We start from the raw sequence: 20,212 nt of genomic DNA, 5'->3' as shown, positions 1-20,212 counted from the left end.
AGGAAAACACAAACACTCAGACCCATCAGTGGTCAGTACAGCTAATGTTTCAAGGAGAGGGAGAGGCTCAAAAAGTTGTTTAGTGAAGGTGGGCAGATACTGACAGCCCCTCCCAACTCCTACCTATCTGCTGTGTTGCTTCGCATATTAGTTTTCTATTATGCGAAGTGGTAACAAATTACCATAAGGGAGAGAAAACGGCTAATGGGCAAATAAGAATCAGGAAGGCTACAGTGTAGACATCAACCTCCAGCCCAGTAAGAATGAGATTTCTAAAAGCTCAACTCAAATCCCTCGCCTCTTGCTTGCACCAACTCCCACGAGCCTCCTTCCTGAGGAGCGTCCCTGCTCCTCTCGCTGATGGCTGACTAGCAACTGCTGGCCCTGTCTTGTCAGTTTGTTAGCTTTGGAAAAACAGCAGGGGCTTCTGGCAACCCCTGATGACACATACCCACTGACAATTAATATAGTGAATATACGACTCAAGCAGGATCACACTGAGTCACGGTGGCCAACAAGGATGAATAACTGCCCAGTGTGAGTCACCGTGGCTGCCAAGACTTGCTTTTGGGTCATTTTAAAGCTAGGAGCAAATTCTCATCCATGGAGCCAGAGGAAAGATCCTTTCTAGAAACATCATTTTAAACTTCTAAGATAAAGAAATTGAGACTCACAAAATGCAAATGACATGCTCAAGCTACTCTCACAATCCCCAATCTAGGGTTCATTCCACTAAATAATTTTGTGCCCCTCAGAACCCTGTGACAATTATCTCAAATCAACCCAAGTCCTTTGGACCACAAACATTATAAAAACTGAACTGCAGCAGAGAGAAACAGAAGAGCTGCAAGGTAAGGTGACATCCTTAAAATGCCAACAATTAAAGAACGGATACTAGCAACCTTACATCTTGGAAAAGCCAAGGATGGGAGGGACTTCCTTGCTGTAGTCTGTTAGAATTCATTGAGCATTCTGTGCCGCTTTTAACCAGTTCCAAGGTCAAGAGAAACATCAGAAAATATGTGCGTGTGTCAGAGGACATTACTCAGAGATTAGTCCCCTGGAGTGATCTGGGCTAGATTTCCGCTTCCAGAACAACCCTTGGAAAGTCCTCCTCAACGAGCTAGCACACTGGTCTCCAACATACTTCACTGACGTTCAAATGGAAATCTAGGAGCAGGGAGCTTGCTAGAGGTACCCTCTTGCAGTGACTGAGCAGCTGACTATAGAAAAATATAACTGTTAAAGTAGGGCTAATGTGGTTAGAACAAATTGCCTAGAAAAAGAATCTGAAAATATTCAAGCTGGAAAGAGCCTTATTTATCTTTCTAATTCAATCTCCTCTTTGACGATGTGGAAACTGAGGTCCAGAAAAGGGGAGTGCCTTGCTAAAGGTCACCCCATGTGCCAGTGCCAGGAAGGAGATTATATTTCCTGCCTCTACTTTGCCCAAAAGACACATCACAGCTCAGCTAGAGTTAAGAAAGACAAAGGGCATTCCCTTTCAAATGTGGTCTGAAGGCTTTGAGACATCAATCTACTGTGTAAGCCTGTCTTAAGATGTAGAATTCCAAGACTTTAACATAACTAGAATTCTCTCCAGAAAGGCTTTGCTAAATGCCAATAAACTTTTCGCTGGGCACCAATCCTAGTAACATTGACATTATGTCAGCCAAAAGGAGGTTTCCAATTTGCAAATGCGTATGCCAGGATGATGTCATTAACTACGCTTTTGGGAGGGAATTATATTTTCTTTTAATACTTTAATTACAAATATTGACTAAGTGGTTTGAAACAACCATTTAAAGTTTAGAGACAGACATAATACATTAGGGGGACAAAGAAATCTGTCTTATAAATAGCCTAGGAAAATCCTTTGCAAAACGAACATTTTCAATGGGGAGAAACAAACTCTGGACGATGGAACAGTATAGTATGCTGCTATTAAAATTGGTATTTACAGAGTATGCAGCAATATAGGAAAAATATTTGAGCTACTACTCTGCTAAGTTAAAAAAAAAGCAGAGACCGCCTGGAGGGGTGGGATAGGGAGGGTGGGAGGGAGGGAGACGCAAGCGGGAAGAGATATGGGAACATATGTATATATATAACTGATTCATTTTGTTGTGAAGCTGAAACTAACAAACCATTGTAAAGCAATTATACTCCAATAAAGATGCTTAAAAAAAAAAGCAGAATACAAAAAATATATATACATAAACAGAAAACCCCTACAATGTAGAAAAACAGACTAAAGTTCTATATAAGAAAATATTATACAGAGAAACACCAGTGTTCAAGGTGGGTGAGGGGACCACAGATTTTTTTCTCCTTCCTCCTATTACCAGGTATTTTCTGAATTGTATATAATTAACAATAAATCCCAATTTTATAAACAAAAACATTGCAAAACCCTGTTGAGATTTTCGTATAGAGCAAATTCAAAGTCACTTTCTAGTCCCTTAGTCTGTGTAAGAGAGTGTGCCTGTACGCCGTGAGTAGAGGATGTCAGTGCCAGGCCAGAGATTTTTCATCGTTCCTTACCACAAGCTTGACAATGCTGCCCTAAACTGCTTTTCAAATTACAATTTACAACCACTGACTATTTAGTATTTGACCTACTCAAAAATACCTCTCCCACCCTTGCTCCTGAAAGAAGCCCTGAGAATACCATCAGTGCCGAAATAAGCTAGGCAACAATTCTTAACCCGTTCACACACCTGCCTGTGAGGTTCTGGGATACCAGTCCCATGGGTTTTGGCAGATCAGGCAGGCCAGGTTTTTACTTCCCTTCTGTTTAATAAAATTTTAAGAAAAAGAGAGAAGGCAGTTGATGCCTTCAGGTTAGGCTTAGTCTGGTGAAATAATTCCTGATAAAACCTAGTATTTCCCTAAGCCCCTCCAACTATGGTTTCTCCAAGTACAATGTTAGCATTTGTGAAGCCCTTTCAGGAAGCTGATACCTTCAGCACATAAGAGCCATGCTTTGACCGCAGCCCAGCCTCATATTCTCTTGTAAGGAAGAGAAGAGCAAACACCATCAGACATTTCTGTTTTTGAGGTCAGTAACATTCACTACAGCACTAGAAAATAGAGTGGGTATGCAGGAAGACAAAAACAAGGAAAAAGCATGTTTTTGTCCCCAGGCTTTTCTGTAGCAACTACAATGGCTTAAGCTGGATAACAAATTGTCCTCGAATTCTTGGCATTGGAGCAAACATGTCAGCTCCCTGGTTATGCCTTCGTCACTGCTCAAAGTACCACACACTTTAACCCTCCTGCTCTTTCCATAGGCCTGGGTTTGTTCCGTATCCAGGAAACTTTATATGTTGTCTAAACTGAGCACCCCAGCAGGCTGCAAGGCAGATGGCAGCTCAGGATTCAGAATGTTGACCAATTCCTACCTGGATCCACACCACCAAGCTGTACTCAGCCTGCCTGTGCAGAAATAGGAGCTCAGCCTCGTGGCTGACAGCTTTTTTAACTGCTACTCTCAGCAATGAGGAACTTCCCCAGCAGACAAGATTCAGAAGGGAACTGAAAAGGAAGCATATCAAGAGTGACCTAAGGGGATACACAGGTTTAACCAGATACTCAAGCCAATGAACCCCCAAGGCTCAGCTAAGCCAGGAGGAATTAAAAGAGCAGGCTTTGCTGACCTGACCTCGAGCCTTTGGGACCTGAGGTCACTAGGCCAGGACATCTAGACCCCACACCAGGTCTGCCTCCATGTCACTAGATTCTCATAAGAGGCTTCATACTTCAGCCAGGGAGAAAGCTAGTACATGCCTAAGGTAGTGCCTGAACAACATTATTCAATGGAGAACACATATGAAAAGAGCAAGCTACAGAGTATAAATTATGACACTATTTGTTGAAAAATAAGAGGGAGCAGGTATGAATACATATAGGCTGACGCCATCTCTGCAAGGGAACACACCTGGCAGCACCAACTATCTCTAAACCCCTTTGTAGCTTTCAAATTTTGAAAGCCATGATATATAACCTTCAAAGAACAAATTAAAATTAAAGGCAAATGCGTAATGCTATAATCTTATTGTTATAAAAAATGCTCTATAAATCTGTGTGTGTACATAAAAAACATTCTGGAAGAATACACAACTGGTAATACTGGGTTACTCCTGGGGAATGGGAGTAGGGGAAGTAAGAGACTTTTGTGTTTTGTTTTATACAGTCTGTATTGTTTTGTTTCCAAAAGGCAGTACAGTCAGCCCTCTGTATCTATAGGTTCCATATCTATAGATTCAACCAACCATGGATCAAAAATATTTGAAAAAAAAAAAAGTCCAGAAAGTTCCAAAAAACAAAACTTGAATTTGCTGTACATGTGCAACTATTTATATATAATTTACATTGTCTTTACAACGATTTACATTGTATTAGGTATTATAAGTAATCTAGAGATGATTTAAGGTATATGGGAGGATGTGCATAGGTTATATGCAAATACACCATTTTAAATGTGACTTGAGCATCTGTGGAGTTTGGTATCCACAGGGGGTCCTGGAACCAATCCCCTGTGGATACTGAGGGATGACTATACTACTTTCATACTTTTTACATAAAAAAAGAAACACCTTTAAGAACTGCAATCTCACCTCCAACAAGAACCTCTAAACTCCTCCTGCAGCATTTTTTCTGTCTGTCTCATGCTACTCAATCACATCTTATCCTGTGTTACAATTGTTTGTGTATAAGACTTATCTATTAAATGCTGGAGCAACTGCCACTGCAGTGTGTCCACCACTCAAGCTCCACTTTCCAAGGACAAAATTCTGTGGAAAAGAACTGTTAAAGCATAAAACAGCAGTCAAAACGGGAACAAAGCAATTACACAAGAACAAAATGATCAACCAAATTAAGAGTGAAAGGTAATCTTGTATTAATTAGCACAAACTGTTAGCAATGGGGAATCATGACCAAGTCAAAACAACACTGAAAACAGTCCTTCCCAGCAAGTGTGGGAATTCTAACAATCTGAATGTGCACATGTGCTAGGAGTTTTGCAAGACTGCCAAGCAGATTGTGGCAGCCAGATTTCTCAGTAGAATTCAGTAAATCCTATTAGAGGACATGTTCTTTGTTTAGGAAAATTCCAGGGTGACCTCTCAGTGTTGAAAGAGAAGCTCTCTCTTGGACAAGGCCTGAGGGATAAAGAACCTGAATTTCTCTGTAAAATAAAAGCAGAGTTTGAGTTTCAGGGGAAACGGGAGGCTGTCCTAGAAAAATGAAGGTCATGTGAGGTGGTCCAGAAAGAAAGGGCTCAATACTAGACAGGTTGTGCTGAGGAGGAGACCACCAGGAAACTGGGAAATTCTGGGAAGCAAGGGCATCTTAATTTTAAAAGCTATTTGCTCTGAAATAAAATAGTCCCTCTCTGTTGCCGTAACAGACTGCCAAACGATATCACCCTGATGTGGGTATGTCCAGAGGGGGCAATCCAGAATGGAGCAAATGGGGTGGAAGGATCCCACAGGTCCATAATTCTCAATACGTAACACTCTTTCTAAAACCCTCAACTTGAGGGCCAGATTTATTCTTCTATCTGAAACAAACAAAACAAAAAATGAACAAAATATATGAAAAAATGATACTAGATGGCAATATATGAATGACAGTGAACTATTAGAGAACTGCTGATACATGGGAGAGAGAAAAGCTACAGAGGAAAGACACAGAGAGGGGATCAAGAGATGAACAGAGAAAAACCAAAGCAAAAGGTGTTCAGAAAAGGAAGTTATCCCACCCCCATCCAGAGAATCCACAAGAGATATGAGGACTGGGGTAGAACTGGATTTTTCACAGCACGAGGGATGGAGAACTCTATTTCTGTTTGAGGCTGATATCTAAATACCATCCTCATCTACCCCCTCTCTCTCTCTCTCCCCACGTCCAATCTGTTAGCAAGCCTTGTCAGTTACAGCTTCAAAATCCATTCAGAATCCAACCATTTCTCATCACCTCCACTGCTACCACCCTAGCCCAGGCCACTATCAGCTCTTACCTGGACAACATCAAGAACCTCCTCACCTTCCTGTTTCCAATCTTACATGCCCTCAAGTCCCCATCCTACTCTATTTTCCACACAGTCAGAGAAACATTTATCACCTGACAGAAGAGGACAGTTACTTGTTTATTGTGTCTCCCCTTCTAAAAGGTAACCTCCATGAAGTCAAGGTCTTCTATTTCTGTTCATTGCTATATGCCCAGAGACTAGAATAGTGCCTACGTATATATAGTTAGTACTGAATCAATATTTGTTAAATGAACTACACAAGTTGTTATGGAACTGTACACCACATCTCTCTAGGAAATGAATAAAGGAACTGCACTTTGTATCACTCTGTGGGCCTTCAGGAGGCCCAGGGATCTGCAAATCACATCTTGCTTTGTTGCCTGTCACTAAATCTACAATGGCTTGTACATAATGGTCACTGAATGAATAAACAAAAGGAATATAACATAGGTCTAATATCATATATAGTGCCTAGGCCTAGCCTGGGCAAAAGATGGATGCTTTTATATCTCGTGGCACAGGAATAGATGACTGGTACAGAGTAGAGTTCATAAACAATATCAAGTCTAAAAGAAAATACACTATTGATAACATGGACCTAGCAAATTCTGTGCCAACTGTGAGAAATACAGATATGATTAACATAATTTTTATCTTCAAGGACTAACATAATTTTAGTTATCTTCATCTCTACTAGCTTGTAAACAAGTACAAGTAACTCAGTGGTATAACTGTTCTACTAGAGATATACATAAGAAACATTTGGGAGGCACAAAGAAGGAAATCTTACCTTACCTGAGGAGGTCAAATGGTCAAGGAAAGATTTATGAAAAAGATTTTACTAGAGCTGAGTCTTATAAAGAAGAGTTTACCAGATGAGAAAAAACACATTTAGAGAAGAAGGCACAGTCTGTTTTGAAGGCATAACAGGCTTCCAGAGTGGTTCCTAGGAGGGAGTTAACAAAATATGGAAGGATATTCTGACATAAGACAGAAAAGTCACAAAGCTCTTTCCTTTAAGGACAGAGCCTATGCTTTTAAAAGTTCCTAGACCCTCCTCTCAAAGTACCCACTTCCCCAATAAGATGTGACCTCCAAAGGGAGACAGATTTAAAAACATCAAATAAAAAAATCAGGGAGGGAAGACAAACATATTTATTCCAGTCTAGGTCACTGGAGGACTTAAAACGTGTACTACTCAGCGCCCCCTATTATCATCTGCACCAACAAGGGAAGAACGTGCCTGAACAGCAAGCTCTACCCGAGGCCAGCCGATGGCTGCTGTGAGGTTCCCGTCAGTCAAGTCTCTTCCTCGTCATGCAGTTAATGAGGCTTCCCCCCTCGTAGCGAAGGGCTCCTTAACTCTAAATTCATTTTGCACAGAGAAGAGGAAAGAATCTGACATACTACTGATGGTTCCTCATTTAATTCATGACTTAAATCCTATCTCAGTATTTAACTATCTTTATTTTCTGATTAAAATAGGAAAAAAAGGGGGGTGGGGGGTAAGGGCAACAGAAATTACACTGTATTGATACAGAGACTTTAAATTCTAGTCAGAGTTAAGACCCATATTAAAGGTCAACTGATGGTTCCAAGGAAATAACTACATGGAGTCTGGTTGAGACATACATGAGTTGAGTCTCATTATTAGCCACAATAATGTAGGAAAACAGCTCTCAATGAAATTGGAGTCCACACTTGTCAGGCATGGGTAGGAAAAAGCCTGGAGAAATGGGTTCTCTCCATGCCCCTGTGACAAAGAAGGCTCCTGGTTTAATGGGAAGAGTAGCTCCGGTTCCCAGACGGTGTCCACAGCTCAAAGCCGAGTTTAGCAGTGGAATCGAGTGGAGAACTTAGGCGATACAGGCACGGTCAAGGGCTGGTCACTTGACTTGACTTCCACACCCTGGTACCTGCGTACTGGATTTGCCTTGTGTACCTGCAGAGTGAGAAAAATAAAGTTACCATTGATAAGGATGTTAGAGAACTACACTTATGGGTGGTTTTTGCTCCTCTTCTTGAGAACATTTTTGTATAGTTTTGCAAATCCCAGTCACTAATTTGGGGGTTGGTGGGAGGCAACACAGTCTAGCAGCAAAGCACAAGAGCTCTGGAGCTCAAGTAGGTTTCTATTCAGGTCTTGCTGGATCCCTCAGCTTGCACCTATCTCCAGTTTGACTGTTCAGTACTAGGGTATAATGGGGCTGTACTCAATTGCAGCAGAAAGAAGATACATGTTAAGAATTTGCCAGAGTACAATCTTAAGATTATTGAGTCTTAATATTCACCAAAAGCATGGACAAAAATAAATAAATAAAATAAAATAAAATAACCAAGACAGGTTGCCAGGAGAAGGCATGGTCCCATCCATCCTTCTTACAGTCTAAAATCAACCCTGAATCAAGCCAGATTAGTAGAGAGTTCTATGATACAGACAATCACAAGAGGCAGGATTCAAGTGCTGAAGAAAAGTCAAAACACTTGAGGCTGGTTTTGTGAGTACATCCAATCAGCATACGGTAGCTTGGATTTTGTCAGGAAACTAGTCCCTTTAATAGTTTGTCCCTAGAGCCCTCCTGTGGCCAGTCATCTCTACCAACAGCTGTATCAGCTGCTGGCTTAGCACTTTTAGACAAAACCTCAACAACTTACATATTGCTATATTCATCCTTTTACTAAGCATATGAAATTCTATCTAAAACTGTGTTCTTCCTTATTAATGCAGTTAATGTGGCTTGCTGCCCTCCTAGTGAAAGGGTCCTTAACGTGAATTAAGCTTTCTTTTTGGATAACTAATATTTAAATCATTATCTAGTGTTAACATGGAAGGTCACCTGGACTGATATGCACTATAACTCCAAGGAATTTGAGTCAAGTATTAAAAGGAAAATGAAAATATAGTTGTCACACAATTCCCACGTCCTTCCCTACCTATGTATTCTAATTGTAAAACACATTGGTTTCCTTAAGCCTTAAGGCAATAATAAAAAGTTAAATAAAGAGTCCTACAAATATATCACTGTGCACTGGTATAGCACCTGATGTCCTCCTTATTTAGACCCCTGGAAGAAATTCTGACTGAATTCAGGATCAAAGATAAATGTATTTGTTAAATAACTAGCTTGTTTATATCACTTAGCAGATCCATGGATCACAATGTATACATCCTTAGCCTCGTTCACTCCTCAACTTTGTCACCACCCCTGGTTTGTCTGACTTCTCATTTTCACTCAACTTTGATGTATCCTTGGAGGCCACCTTAGATCCTTTCTGGAACGAGGCAAGGTACAGATAAAACAAAACAGACGCAACCATGGGTTAGTCAGTGCTCATGCTGCCCAGTTACCAGTTCTTTCCGTAGTCTGGCCAGCTCCTCCTTCTGTTGCTCTTCCTCCTGTTGCCTGGCCTCCTCCAACTGCTGGGCTTTCTGGGCTTCCACCTCAGCCATTCTCTTCTCCAGCTCCTGCCGCTCCTTGGCTCTCTTCTCAGTGGCCAGCTGAAAAGTTTCTTGAACTAGAGAACCAGAAAGGCCCTCTGAGTACAGAAACAGAGAGAATATTGGTGCACAAGCAAGACTTGCATAAACCTAGCCCCACAGATCCAGCAAGTGATAGATATGCATGGCAACAGAAAGGTGGACCTCTAAGGAAGCCTAGTTGGGAGAAAGGTGGAGTAAACCACATACAAAAAGTCCTAAAATTTTAAGGACCCCTATAAATCATTGGAAGGGCCCCTATAAATCATCTAATTAGGAGAAAAGCAAGACCTACACAGGTGAAGTAGCTTGCTCAAAACTACATAGTGATTGTGAGACAGATTTAGGAAAAGAATCCCACTTTTCTGAAACGCTGCCCAGTGCTTAAGGAATCAAATGTTTTCTATCTAAGGCTTGCTTTAGGGTGAACTCCAGAAAGAAGTCCTGGCTCTCCCTCACTTACTTGCTACTCTCTGGGTGGGGAAAGTAAAATTGTTGTTGAAATGCCAGGTGCTTGTTCTATGAATCTGATCCCAACACACTCTACAAATCAACATAGCTGCTGGATTCAATAAAGAGCTAGGGGAGAAAAAATTAGATCGCCTACAGGCAGATGCTTCTGGTTGACACAGCATTGTACTGACACAACTGAGTCCCAGGAAGTCTAACCATTCTGCCCCAATCCCCCAAGAATACATAAAATACTACCAGTAAGGGATTTTTTCTCTCTCTTAGGAACAAAGGGCTCCTGGGAGATGACGGTGTTTGGACGAGCCTTGAAGCAAGCTGCTTCTTTCTGCTGTTTTAGTTCTTCCTCCAGCTATGAGAAAGAAAATCTGTCAGATAAGCAGCCACACTACTTTCCATAACTACCATCTCAATGACTCAAGTTCGAATGTTTCTGAACAGTTTCATCTACAAAGACAGCAGGTGATTTAATCTAAACTCAATTAAAATCCCTTTTACATTAAGTAGATCAGACTAACAACATCTGAACCCACTGAGAACTAGAAAATACCTTTAAGATACTTTTAAGGCCTACTTAACATCACAAAAAATAAACAGGTAGACATTAATATACCCCTGGATGTGATCACCTGTAAAGTATTCTCCCTCCCAACCCCCAAAAGAATCTAACCAGAATTTAGTCAAGCCTCTGGATCTGACTATTCATTTATAGGAAATACAGGAGATAGAGGAACATATTAATCAACACGTTGGGAATACAATGAGCAAAACCCAGATTGTAATACCTATAGGAAAACTCTCGCCACTATTACTCAACATAGTTTTGGAAGTCCTAGCCAAGGCAATCAGAGAAGAAAAAATAATAAAAGGAATACAGACTGGAAAAGAAGAAGTAAAACTGTCACTGTCTGCAGATAACATGATACTATACATAGAGAATCCTAAAGATGCCACCAGAAAACTACTAGAGCTAATCAATAAATTTGGTAAAGTTGCAGGATACAAAATTAATGCACAGAAATCTCTTGCATTCCTATACACTAATGATGAAAAATCTGAAAGAGAAATTAAGGAAACACTCCTATTTACCACTGCAACAAAAAGAATAAAATACCTACGAATAAATCTACCTAGGGAGACAAAAGACCTGTATGCAGAAACTATAAGACACTGATGTAAAGATGATACAAACAGATGGAGAGATACACCATGTTCTTGGATTGGAAGAATCAACATTGTGAAAATGACTATATTACCCAAAGCAATCTACAGATTCAATGCAATCTCTATCAAATTACCAATGGCATTTTTTACAGAATTAGAACAAAAAATCTTAAAATTTGTATGGAGACACAAAAGACACCAAACAGCCAAAGAATTCTTGAGGGAAAAAAACAGAGCTGGAGGGCTTCTCTGGTGGTGCAGTGGTTGAGAGTCCGCCTGCCAATGCAGGGGACGTGGGTTCATGCCCCGGTCTGGGAAGATCCCACATGCCGCGGAGTGGCTGGGCCCATGAGCCATGGCCGCTGAGCCTGCGTGTCCGGAGCCTGTGCTCCACAACGGGAGAAGCCACAACAGTGAGAGGCTTGTGTACTGCACAAAAAAAAAAAAAAAAAAAACAGAGCTGGAGGAATCAGACTCCCTGACTTCACACTATACTACAAAGCTACAGTAATCAAGACAATGTGGGGCTTCCCTGGTGGCGCAGTGGCTGAGAGTCCGCCTGCCAATGCAGGGGATGCGGGTTCGTGCCCTGGTCCGGGAAGATCCCACATGCCGCAGAGCGAATGGGCCCATGAGCCATGGCCACTGAGCCTGCGTGTCCGGAGCCTGTGCTCCACAATGGGAGAGGCCAAAACAGTGAGAGGCCCGCGTACCGCAAAAAAAAAAAAAAAAAAGACAATATGGTACTGGCACCAAAACAGAAATATAGATCAATGGAGCAGGATAGAAAGCCCAGAGATAAACCCACGCACCTATGGTCAACTAATCTATGACAAAGGAGGCAAGGATATACAATGGAGAAAAGACAATCTCTTCAATAAGTGGTGCTAGGAAAACTGGACAGCTACATGTAAAAGAATGGAATTAGAACACTCCCTAATACCATACACAAAAATAAACTCATAATGGATTAGGGACCTAAATGTAAGACCGGACACTATAAAACTCTTAGAGGAAAACATAGGAAGAACACTCTTTGACATAAATCACAGCAAGATCTTTTTTGATCCACCTCCTAGAATAATGGAAATAAAAACAAAAATAAACAAATGGGATCTGATGAAACTTAAAAGCTTTTGCAAAGCAAAGGAAACTACAAACAAGACGAAAAGACAACCCTCAGAATGGGAGAAAATATTTGCAAATGGAGAAAGGATTAATCTCCAAAATATATAAACAGCTCATGCAGCTCAATATTAAAAAAACAAACAACCCAATCCAAAAATGGACATTTCTCCAAAGAAGACATACAGGTGGCCAAGAAGCACATGAAAAGCTGCCCAACATTACTAATTATTAGAGAAATGCAAATCAAAACTACAATGAGGTATCACCTCACACCAGTTAGAATGGACATCAAAAGAAAATCTACAAACAACAAATGCTGGAGAGGGTGTGGAAAAAAGGGAACCCTCTTTTTTTTTTTTTTGAAGAGGGAACCCTCTTGCACTGCTGGTGGGGATGTAAATTGATACAGCCACTATGGAGAACAGTATGGAGGTTCCTTAAAAAACTAAAAATAGAATTACCATATGACCCAGCAATCCCACTCCTGGGCATATACCCAGAGAAAACCATAATTCAAAAAGACACATGCACCCCAATGTTCATTGCAGCCCTGTTTACAATAGCCAGGTCATGGACGCAACCTAAATGCCCATCAACAGACGAATGGATAAAGAAGATGTGGTACATGTTTACGATGGAATATTACTCAGCCATAAAAAGGAACAAAACTGGGTCATTTGTAGAGACATGGATGGATCTAGAGACTGCCATACAGAGTGAACTAAGTCAGAAAGAGAAAAACAAATATCGTATATTAACACATATATGTGCAACCTAGAAAAATGGTACAGATGAACTGGTTTGCAGGGCAGAAAGAGAGACACAGATATAGAGAACAAACGTATGGACACCAGGGGGGAAAGTGGTGGCGGGGGGTGGTGGTGGTGTGATGCACTGGGAGATTGAGACTGACATGTATACACTAATATGTATAAAATGTATAACTAATAAGCACTTGCTGTATAAAAAAATAAAATTCAAAAAAAATGGATGAAAATTAAAAATGAAATTCTATAAGGTCACCTATTACCCCACCATAAATAACTATTATTAACATTTTAGTGTATAACCCCTTTCATATCATATACATGTAAACACATATACTTTTAAAATAAATGGTCATATTATTCATATAAAAAAAACCTATAGGAAAATCAATCCAGTTTATTCAACATATAAAATGCAAGTAGAGCAGCCTTTAGATTAAAAGAGATTTAGAGATTTATCAAACAAATATAAAATGTGGACCTTTTCTGGATCCTGATTTGAACAATTTAACTGTTTAAAAAATGAGCGATTAGGGGATATATGAATGCTGACTACTTGTCACTATTAAGGAATTACTGTTAATCTTTTTAAGTGTGATAATAGTATTGTGGTTATGAAATTCTTTTAATCCTTATATTTTAAAGTTACACATTGAAGTAGTTTTGGATGAAATGAGATGACACCTAGGATTTGCTTCAAAGTAATCTTGTATAGGCAGAAGTATCCAGTATAGAGATGAGTAGGTAGAAGTGAGATGAAATAAGATTTTCCATGTTTTGATCCCTAGAAAACCAGGTGACAGTTCATGGAAGTTCATTATACTATTCTACTTTTATGTATGACTGAAAAACTTTAAAAAATCTTTTTGTGATGGAAAATATACAGACATTCTATGTCATGGTCCTTGAACGAGAGATTCACTACTGCTTCCAAAGCAACTGTCCTAAGTTCTCCTAGAGAACAGTACCAACAGGGAGCCTACATTTAGTTACTTAAGCAATCATATCTCTTGGGCTTCAAGAGGGATGACTTTCTACAAACAAAGATTAGGCCAGAGCCCCTTTTGGACAGAGTCCAGAATAAGAGACAATATCAATACTGACAAATTTAGGGATTCAGGAGATTTTTTTCCAGACAGGGCAGAATTAGATCCAATTAAACCAGCCAACAACCAATTGACTGTTTTAAATCACCTGTCATCTATAAAGAGCAAACAGCACACTATGTTGCAAAAACAACATACCATATTAAGAATCTATTCTCACCTCTCAGTTTCTTATCAAAGCACCAACAGAAAGGAGTGAACATTTAATGAACAAGTCTAATAAATGGAATAGATGAGATCTTTAAGAATCTCCTGACACAAAAAAAGCCTAACAGTTCTCACATTCCCCAGGTGATCACTTACAGCAGAGATCAGCAAACTTACGCCGCAAGCCAAATCCAGTTTGCAACCTCGTTTTGTATAGCCCTTGAGCTAAAAATGGTTTTTATATTTTTAAAGGGTTGAAACACACATACACAGAGAACATGTGACAGAGACCACCTGCACAGCCTAAAATAACACATAGCAAACTTTTTTATAGAAAAAGTTTCCTGACCCCTGATTACAGTGACAGCCCCTAAAATAATCCAGTATGTTAGTTTCCAGAAGTTCAGTGTAGTGGGTCTACCTATTGTAACAAATCAACAATCAAACAATTCACATTTTAGCTGCTCTCCCCAGCCCCACCTGGTGCTTCCAAGTCTGTGCCTTCAGAGCACCTCTTCTGTCAGTCTCAAAGCAGAAAGGCTCAACCTGGGTTGTATTCTTCACCTTCTTCTCTGGCAGGTTAATGGTGTCAAACTGAGGCAAAGGAAGCGCCTTGAATTTGGGCACCTAATAGAAAAGAAAATGTAAGATTTAAGATAAGGTCTTTCTAGCCAGAAAGCAACAACTACTCCAGAATATTTGGATGAATCTAAAAAATAGGAAAGGCCAGTTTTCAAAGCAGCTTGGTGTAGCAGAAAGAGTACTGGGTTCAAAAGGAAATCAAGGTTTTCCTCCCAATATTGCCAATGACCAGCAGCATGATCATGGGCAAGTCACTTAAGCTCCCTGTGCCAGAATGGCACTTAAATAGCCTTATGAAGTATAAATAGGGCAAGTAATTTAATGGCACTTTAAATTACTTGCCCTATTTATACTTCATAAGGCTCTTAGAGGGATCAAAGGAAGTCAGTGATTTATAGTTAAAAGTGCAACATAAAAGATTACCTTTGAGGGATCAAAGAATAGTACTATGCTACTTGGAGAAATGGAAACACCTACCTCCCCTTTCTGCAGTTCTTTTATTTTCTTCTCCTTCTGTAACTGACGTTCTTTGTCTCGAGAATCAAAAGAGAAAGGGCATATTTCCACAGTTCTCCCCACTGGGATTTGGGGCTTAAAAGGCATTCCAAAATATGGCACAGGTTGAGCTCTTATCACTACTGGCTCCTCCTCTTCCTAAAGAAAAAAATGCAGTTTAGAAACAAGATTCCTCGCTCTCTCTCACCTCCTCTGAATGTGGAGTCAGAAGACATTATATGAGAGAAGTCATTAATTAAGGCAAGTCACTCAACCTCTCAGGTGTCTTAGCTTCCTTTTCTATCAAAGAGGAGTATCTACCAACTCTCAGGGGTGAAACCAGTGTGAAAGCATTTGATAAACTAACACAATTACTCTTAAAGGACCTAAAATTTTTCACAGGAAGGTTGTAAAAACTAAATGAGATCAAACAGTTTGAATAAAATGAAGAACAGAAGAAAAGTACTAACCAAGCATATACCTTGGCCTCTTCTTTGACCCAGACTTCAGACTCCACTAAAACATGTGACTGGGAGTATTCCCAGTTGCCAAACCCAGAATAGGACCAAGTAAGTTGATTGGATTCAAGCTGGTAACATAAGATTACTGTGTATTTTAGTTTCAAATGAACCTATAAAAAGGCTTATGCCTGAGATCTGCTGTAAAATTACCCTAACTCTGGATATTTATAGATAAAATGGGGGATGTAACAAGAAACTAGCCTGATCAATGACAGTTTATATATTCCAACTTCATGAACCATCACCACACAGTCACCTTTGCAACCCTTGGATTAATGGAGATAGTTAAGGACAGGGTGGATGTAACTGCTTAGTATGAAGTTTAAAAGTCCCTCACTGAATGGTGACAATAGCTGGGGCAAAATAGAGTATAGGTCTTGGGAACTTTTGATCCACATTACAACAGGGTGATTTCCAATGCAACAGAAACAAACATAGCTCCAATAAGTTACAACCAGTTACCACTGAAAGCCAAAAGATTCATACCCTTACTAACTACTTTGTTCTTGGAAGAGCAAAAACAGATGATCAATCATTCATACCCATTGTTAAGACAACTCCAGACAAGAGTGATGGCCTTTGTATTCCACTAAGTTTAAGAAAGAATAATGCTTAGATTGATTATGTAGAAGGAGTAGAAACCCCCATCCCAGGGAATCACCTCATCTTCTCTGGTGGGCATTCTGATTCTGTTCTTCAGAGCAAAGGCCGGTGACTTGGGGACAGTGATTGGAAGTACTTTCTTTTCAGGAACACCCTGGAAGGAGTAAGCAACTCAATTAGATATCCTAGAACAATCTCTACTAGGCTGTGTGATGAGATCAATCCCTTTCTTAGAAGTTCACATATCAGGAATCAAAAAAAAAAAGGTAGTTATTTCAGTATGTTGTTAACTTACCCAACTAAGACTGGTATGTATTAATGCTCCAAAGGTGGATTAACATGACAGAAGAACAGCAAATAACAAAAACATAGTTTGAGTTGCATATTCAACAAAAATAGGATTCATCAAAATCTTTTTTGGTATTTATGAAAAACACTACAAAATAAACTGTCAATATTTTATTGTTTCTCTCCCATTTTATACCCCAATCCCTTAAAAACAAAATCAAAAAGGACTTCCAAATGTTATCTAGAGAAGAATAGATACTGTCCATTCTCTTAAACCTATTCCACATACATCTCTAAAATAAGAACTTATATTTTAAAATACTAACCTCAAAAGGCAAATGGAAAAAAGTACGGGGCAAGGGTTAGCTTAATTTCCTTTTGCCAAATAACTGGACAAAGAACAAGCAGTTTACAAAGATATACAAGAGGCTCAATCTCAATAATTTTTAAAAATATAAAGTAAAATAAAGTATTTTTCACCTACAAGACTGAGTAATAATTAAAAGACTGGTTAATACCAGTGTTGACAGGTGAAGAGAAATGGGCACTCCTATACAGTTGGGTAAGGTACAGAGCACAAATTGGTACAAACTTTAGGAATTAGCTACTAAATCTTTAAATGGTCATACTCTTTCACCCAATATTACATCTCTAGTATTTGATCTCTAGTTTAGTTTTTAGGTATATTTCAATACAGCATTTTTAAATTTAAATGAATAAAAAAATTGCAAATAACCCTATTACCTATCAAAAAAGAACTGGCTAAATCCTTTCTTAAATTGTAGTACATAACTAATTGTGGTACATGACTAATAAGAATCTACTGTATAGCACAGGGAACTCTACTCAATACTCTGTAATGACCTATATGGGAAAAGAATCTAAAAAAAGAGTGGCTATATGTATAACTGATTCTCTTTGCTGTATAGCAGAAACTAACACAACACTGTAAATCAACTATACTCCAATAAAAAATAATTTTAAAAAATTGTGGTACATCCACACAATAGAATACTATAGTCATCAAAAAGAAGAAAATAAATCTTTATTACTGACAGAACAGTATTCATAATGTTGAGGGGGGAGGGACAAGTTGCTGAAACAAAAAATACTATTATTAAGTATTATTTCTGTGTGTTTTTAAGATGTCTTTTAAGAAAAACAAATATATGATATCACTTATATGTGGGATCTAATTTTTTTTAAATGATATAAACGAACTTATTTACAAAACAGACTCACAGATCTTGAAAACAAACTTATGATTATCAAAGGGTGGTGGGGACAGGGATAAATTAGGAGCTGGGGATTAACACACACACACTACTATATATAACATCAATAATCAACAAGGACCTACTGTATAGCACAGGGAACTCTAAATATTCTGTTAATAACCTATATAGGAAAAGAATCTGAAAAAGAATGAACCTATGTATATGTATAACAGAATCACTTTGCTGTACACCTGAAACTAACACAACACTGTAAATCAACTATACTCCAAAAAAATTTATTTAAATAAATTAACTGAATTGAATTAAATTTTTAAAAGATACTTGCGCATATACTAAAAAAATAAAATAAAATGTATATATAATTAATCTAAGCATAGAAAATAAAATATGGAAAGAACACCAAGCTGTTAACTCTCACATATCTTTGAGGGTAGATTAAAAGAGGGATTTAATTTCTATATTCCTTAATTCTAATACATTCAACTTCTCCAAAGATTTTTTTCCCCCTTTGTGATTCCAAAACACTGCCAACATCTCAAATCTTTTCAGACTGAATTATGTATACCATACTATGCACATCATTCAAAACTAACATAATTCTAACTCTCATAGAGTTTACACTATCATGAATCTGGCAATTAACCCTAACTGCAAAATGGTATCTCTAGGGCTACCGTCCTGCATGAAGTGTATGACCAGATCAATTTTAAAAAATCGGGCTTCCCTGGTGGCGCAGTAGTTGGGGGTCCGCCTGCCGATGCGGGGTACGTGGGTTCGTGCCCCGGTCCGGGAGGATCCCACATGCCGCGGAGCGGCTGGGCCCGTGAGCCATGGCTGCTGAGCCTGCGTGTCTGGAGCCTGTGCTCCGCACAGGGAGAGGCCACAACAGTGAGAGGCCCGCGTACCGCAAAAAAAAAAAAAAATCAAAACAACCTTGAGACATCCTCAGTAACTCCTTATTTCTTATACCCACATCCATATGCTGGCCCCATCAGCTCTCTATTCTGCTTCCTCTCTAACTCTTCACTGTCATGACACAGGCCACATCATCTATTGCCTGTACCATTCCACCAGCCTTCTAACAGTCCTTCAGCTTCTCTCATTCCACCAGTCCATCTTCTTATACAGTCAGAAGATTTGATGTTACTTCCTGACTTAAAATTCTTTAATGGCTCCTACTGCCTACCTACAAAAGTATAACATATTCCTTGGCATGAAGTACAAGGTGTTTCATAATTTGGAACCCTGCCTGACTTTCCAGGCATATCTCTTGCCCCTCTTTAGGCATCGCCCTCCATCCACAATGAACTACTAACAGCTACCAAAATTTAACACTGGTTCTCATCACAATGCAATACCTTTGCTTATGCTCTCTCAGAAATGCTCTGGCTGCTTGGAAGCATCTAACCCTTCTTTTCAAGCCTCCACTAAAGCATCGCCTCTCTGATAAAACCCTTCAATAGATCGCTCCACTCCTCCAGACCTACTGACCCCACTCTCCCCTGTATATAGTCTATCATGGTACATATGAAACTTCATTGCACTTGTTTATTTAGGTATTCATCTCCTCCTGCTAACCTATGAGTGCTTTGAGAGTGGGGACTGTTATTCCATCAACCCCTAATACCTAACACAGACCTTGGCAAGCATAAGGCATTCAGGAAATGTTTGTTGAATGAATACAGTAAGCATGAATAACAGAATTTATACCTTGGACTTGAAGACTCTTGGACTCTAATTTATACCCTGGGAGACTTCTTAATCCCAACAATGCTGCAACTGCTCCAAACATGTTTGGAGTATCTTTCTTGGAGTGGCCTTCAAAGCCAGTTTTAGGGCCATGCAAGGCAATTGCTCAATCTTTACTTTTAATTAAGCAAAATTGTTTCCAGCTCTATTATTTTAGACTACTCAGAAGTTTTAGTTCCCAATGACTTTAGACCAGCCCCTAAGAGCAAATTAATCTTTAAAATATGAAGACTTGCCATCGTTGAAGAGATCCAAAAGACTGTGCCACAGGATCCAAGACCAGTGGCTTTTCCAAAATGCTTTCTATAATATCAATCTTTGGAAAGAATTAATAAACTCTCAAGGTGACCACTGTAAAGGGAATGCTCATTCTGCTGTGAAAGTTCTCATACATTTTCTAAAGAAAACCAGAATCACTAGTATAGTAAAATTTAATACAGC

The 20,212-nt window shown here is 39.3% G+C and overlaps 1 protein-coding gene across 2 annotated transcripts in view; it reads right to left on the bottom strand.

Moving 5' to 3' along the window:
* Positions 1-7,828: 7,828 nt before the first annotated feature.
* Positions 7,829-20,212, bottom strand: part of TPX2 (TPX2 microtubule nucleation factor) — a 58,125-nt gene continuing 45,741 nt past the window's right edge. The window contains exons 13-18 of one of the 2 annotated variants that reach the window (XM_082856740.1): positions 16,555-16,650; positions 15,355-15,531; positions 14,776-14,922; positions 10,224-10,335; positions 9,387-9,574; positions 7,829-7,979 (exon numbers count right to left, since the gene is read on the bottom strand). In XM_082856740.1, coding sequence (XP_082712866.1) covers positions 7,869-7,979; positions 9,387-9,574; positions 10,224-10,335; positions 14,776-14,922; positions 15,355-15,531; positions 16,555-16,650 — 831 coding nt within the window. In that variant the 3' untranslated portion in view covers positions 7,829-7,868. The remainder of the gene's footprint in view (positions 7,980-9,386; positions 9,575-10,223; positions 10,336-14,775; positions 14,923-15,354; positions 15,532-16,554; positions 16,651-20,212) is intronic. The other variant, XM_082856741.1, reaches the window with a different exon arrangement.

The sequence above is a fragment of the Leucopleurus acutus genome, assembly GCF_964270905.1.
Source record: "Leucopleurus acutus genome assembly, chromosome: 16".
NCBI classification, from domain to species: Eukaryota; Metazoa; Chordata; class Mammalia; order Artiodactyla; family Delphinidae; genus Leucopleurus; species Leucopleurus acutus.
The sequence above is the reverse complement of the archived record's forward strand: the minus strand, read 5'-3'. Positions and strand labels throughout refer to the sequence as shown.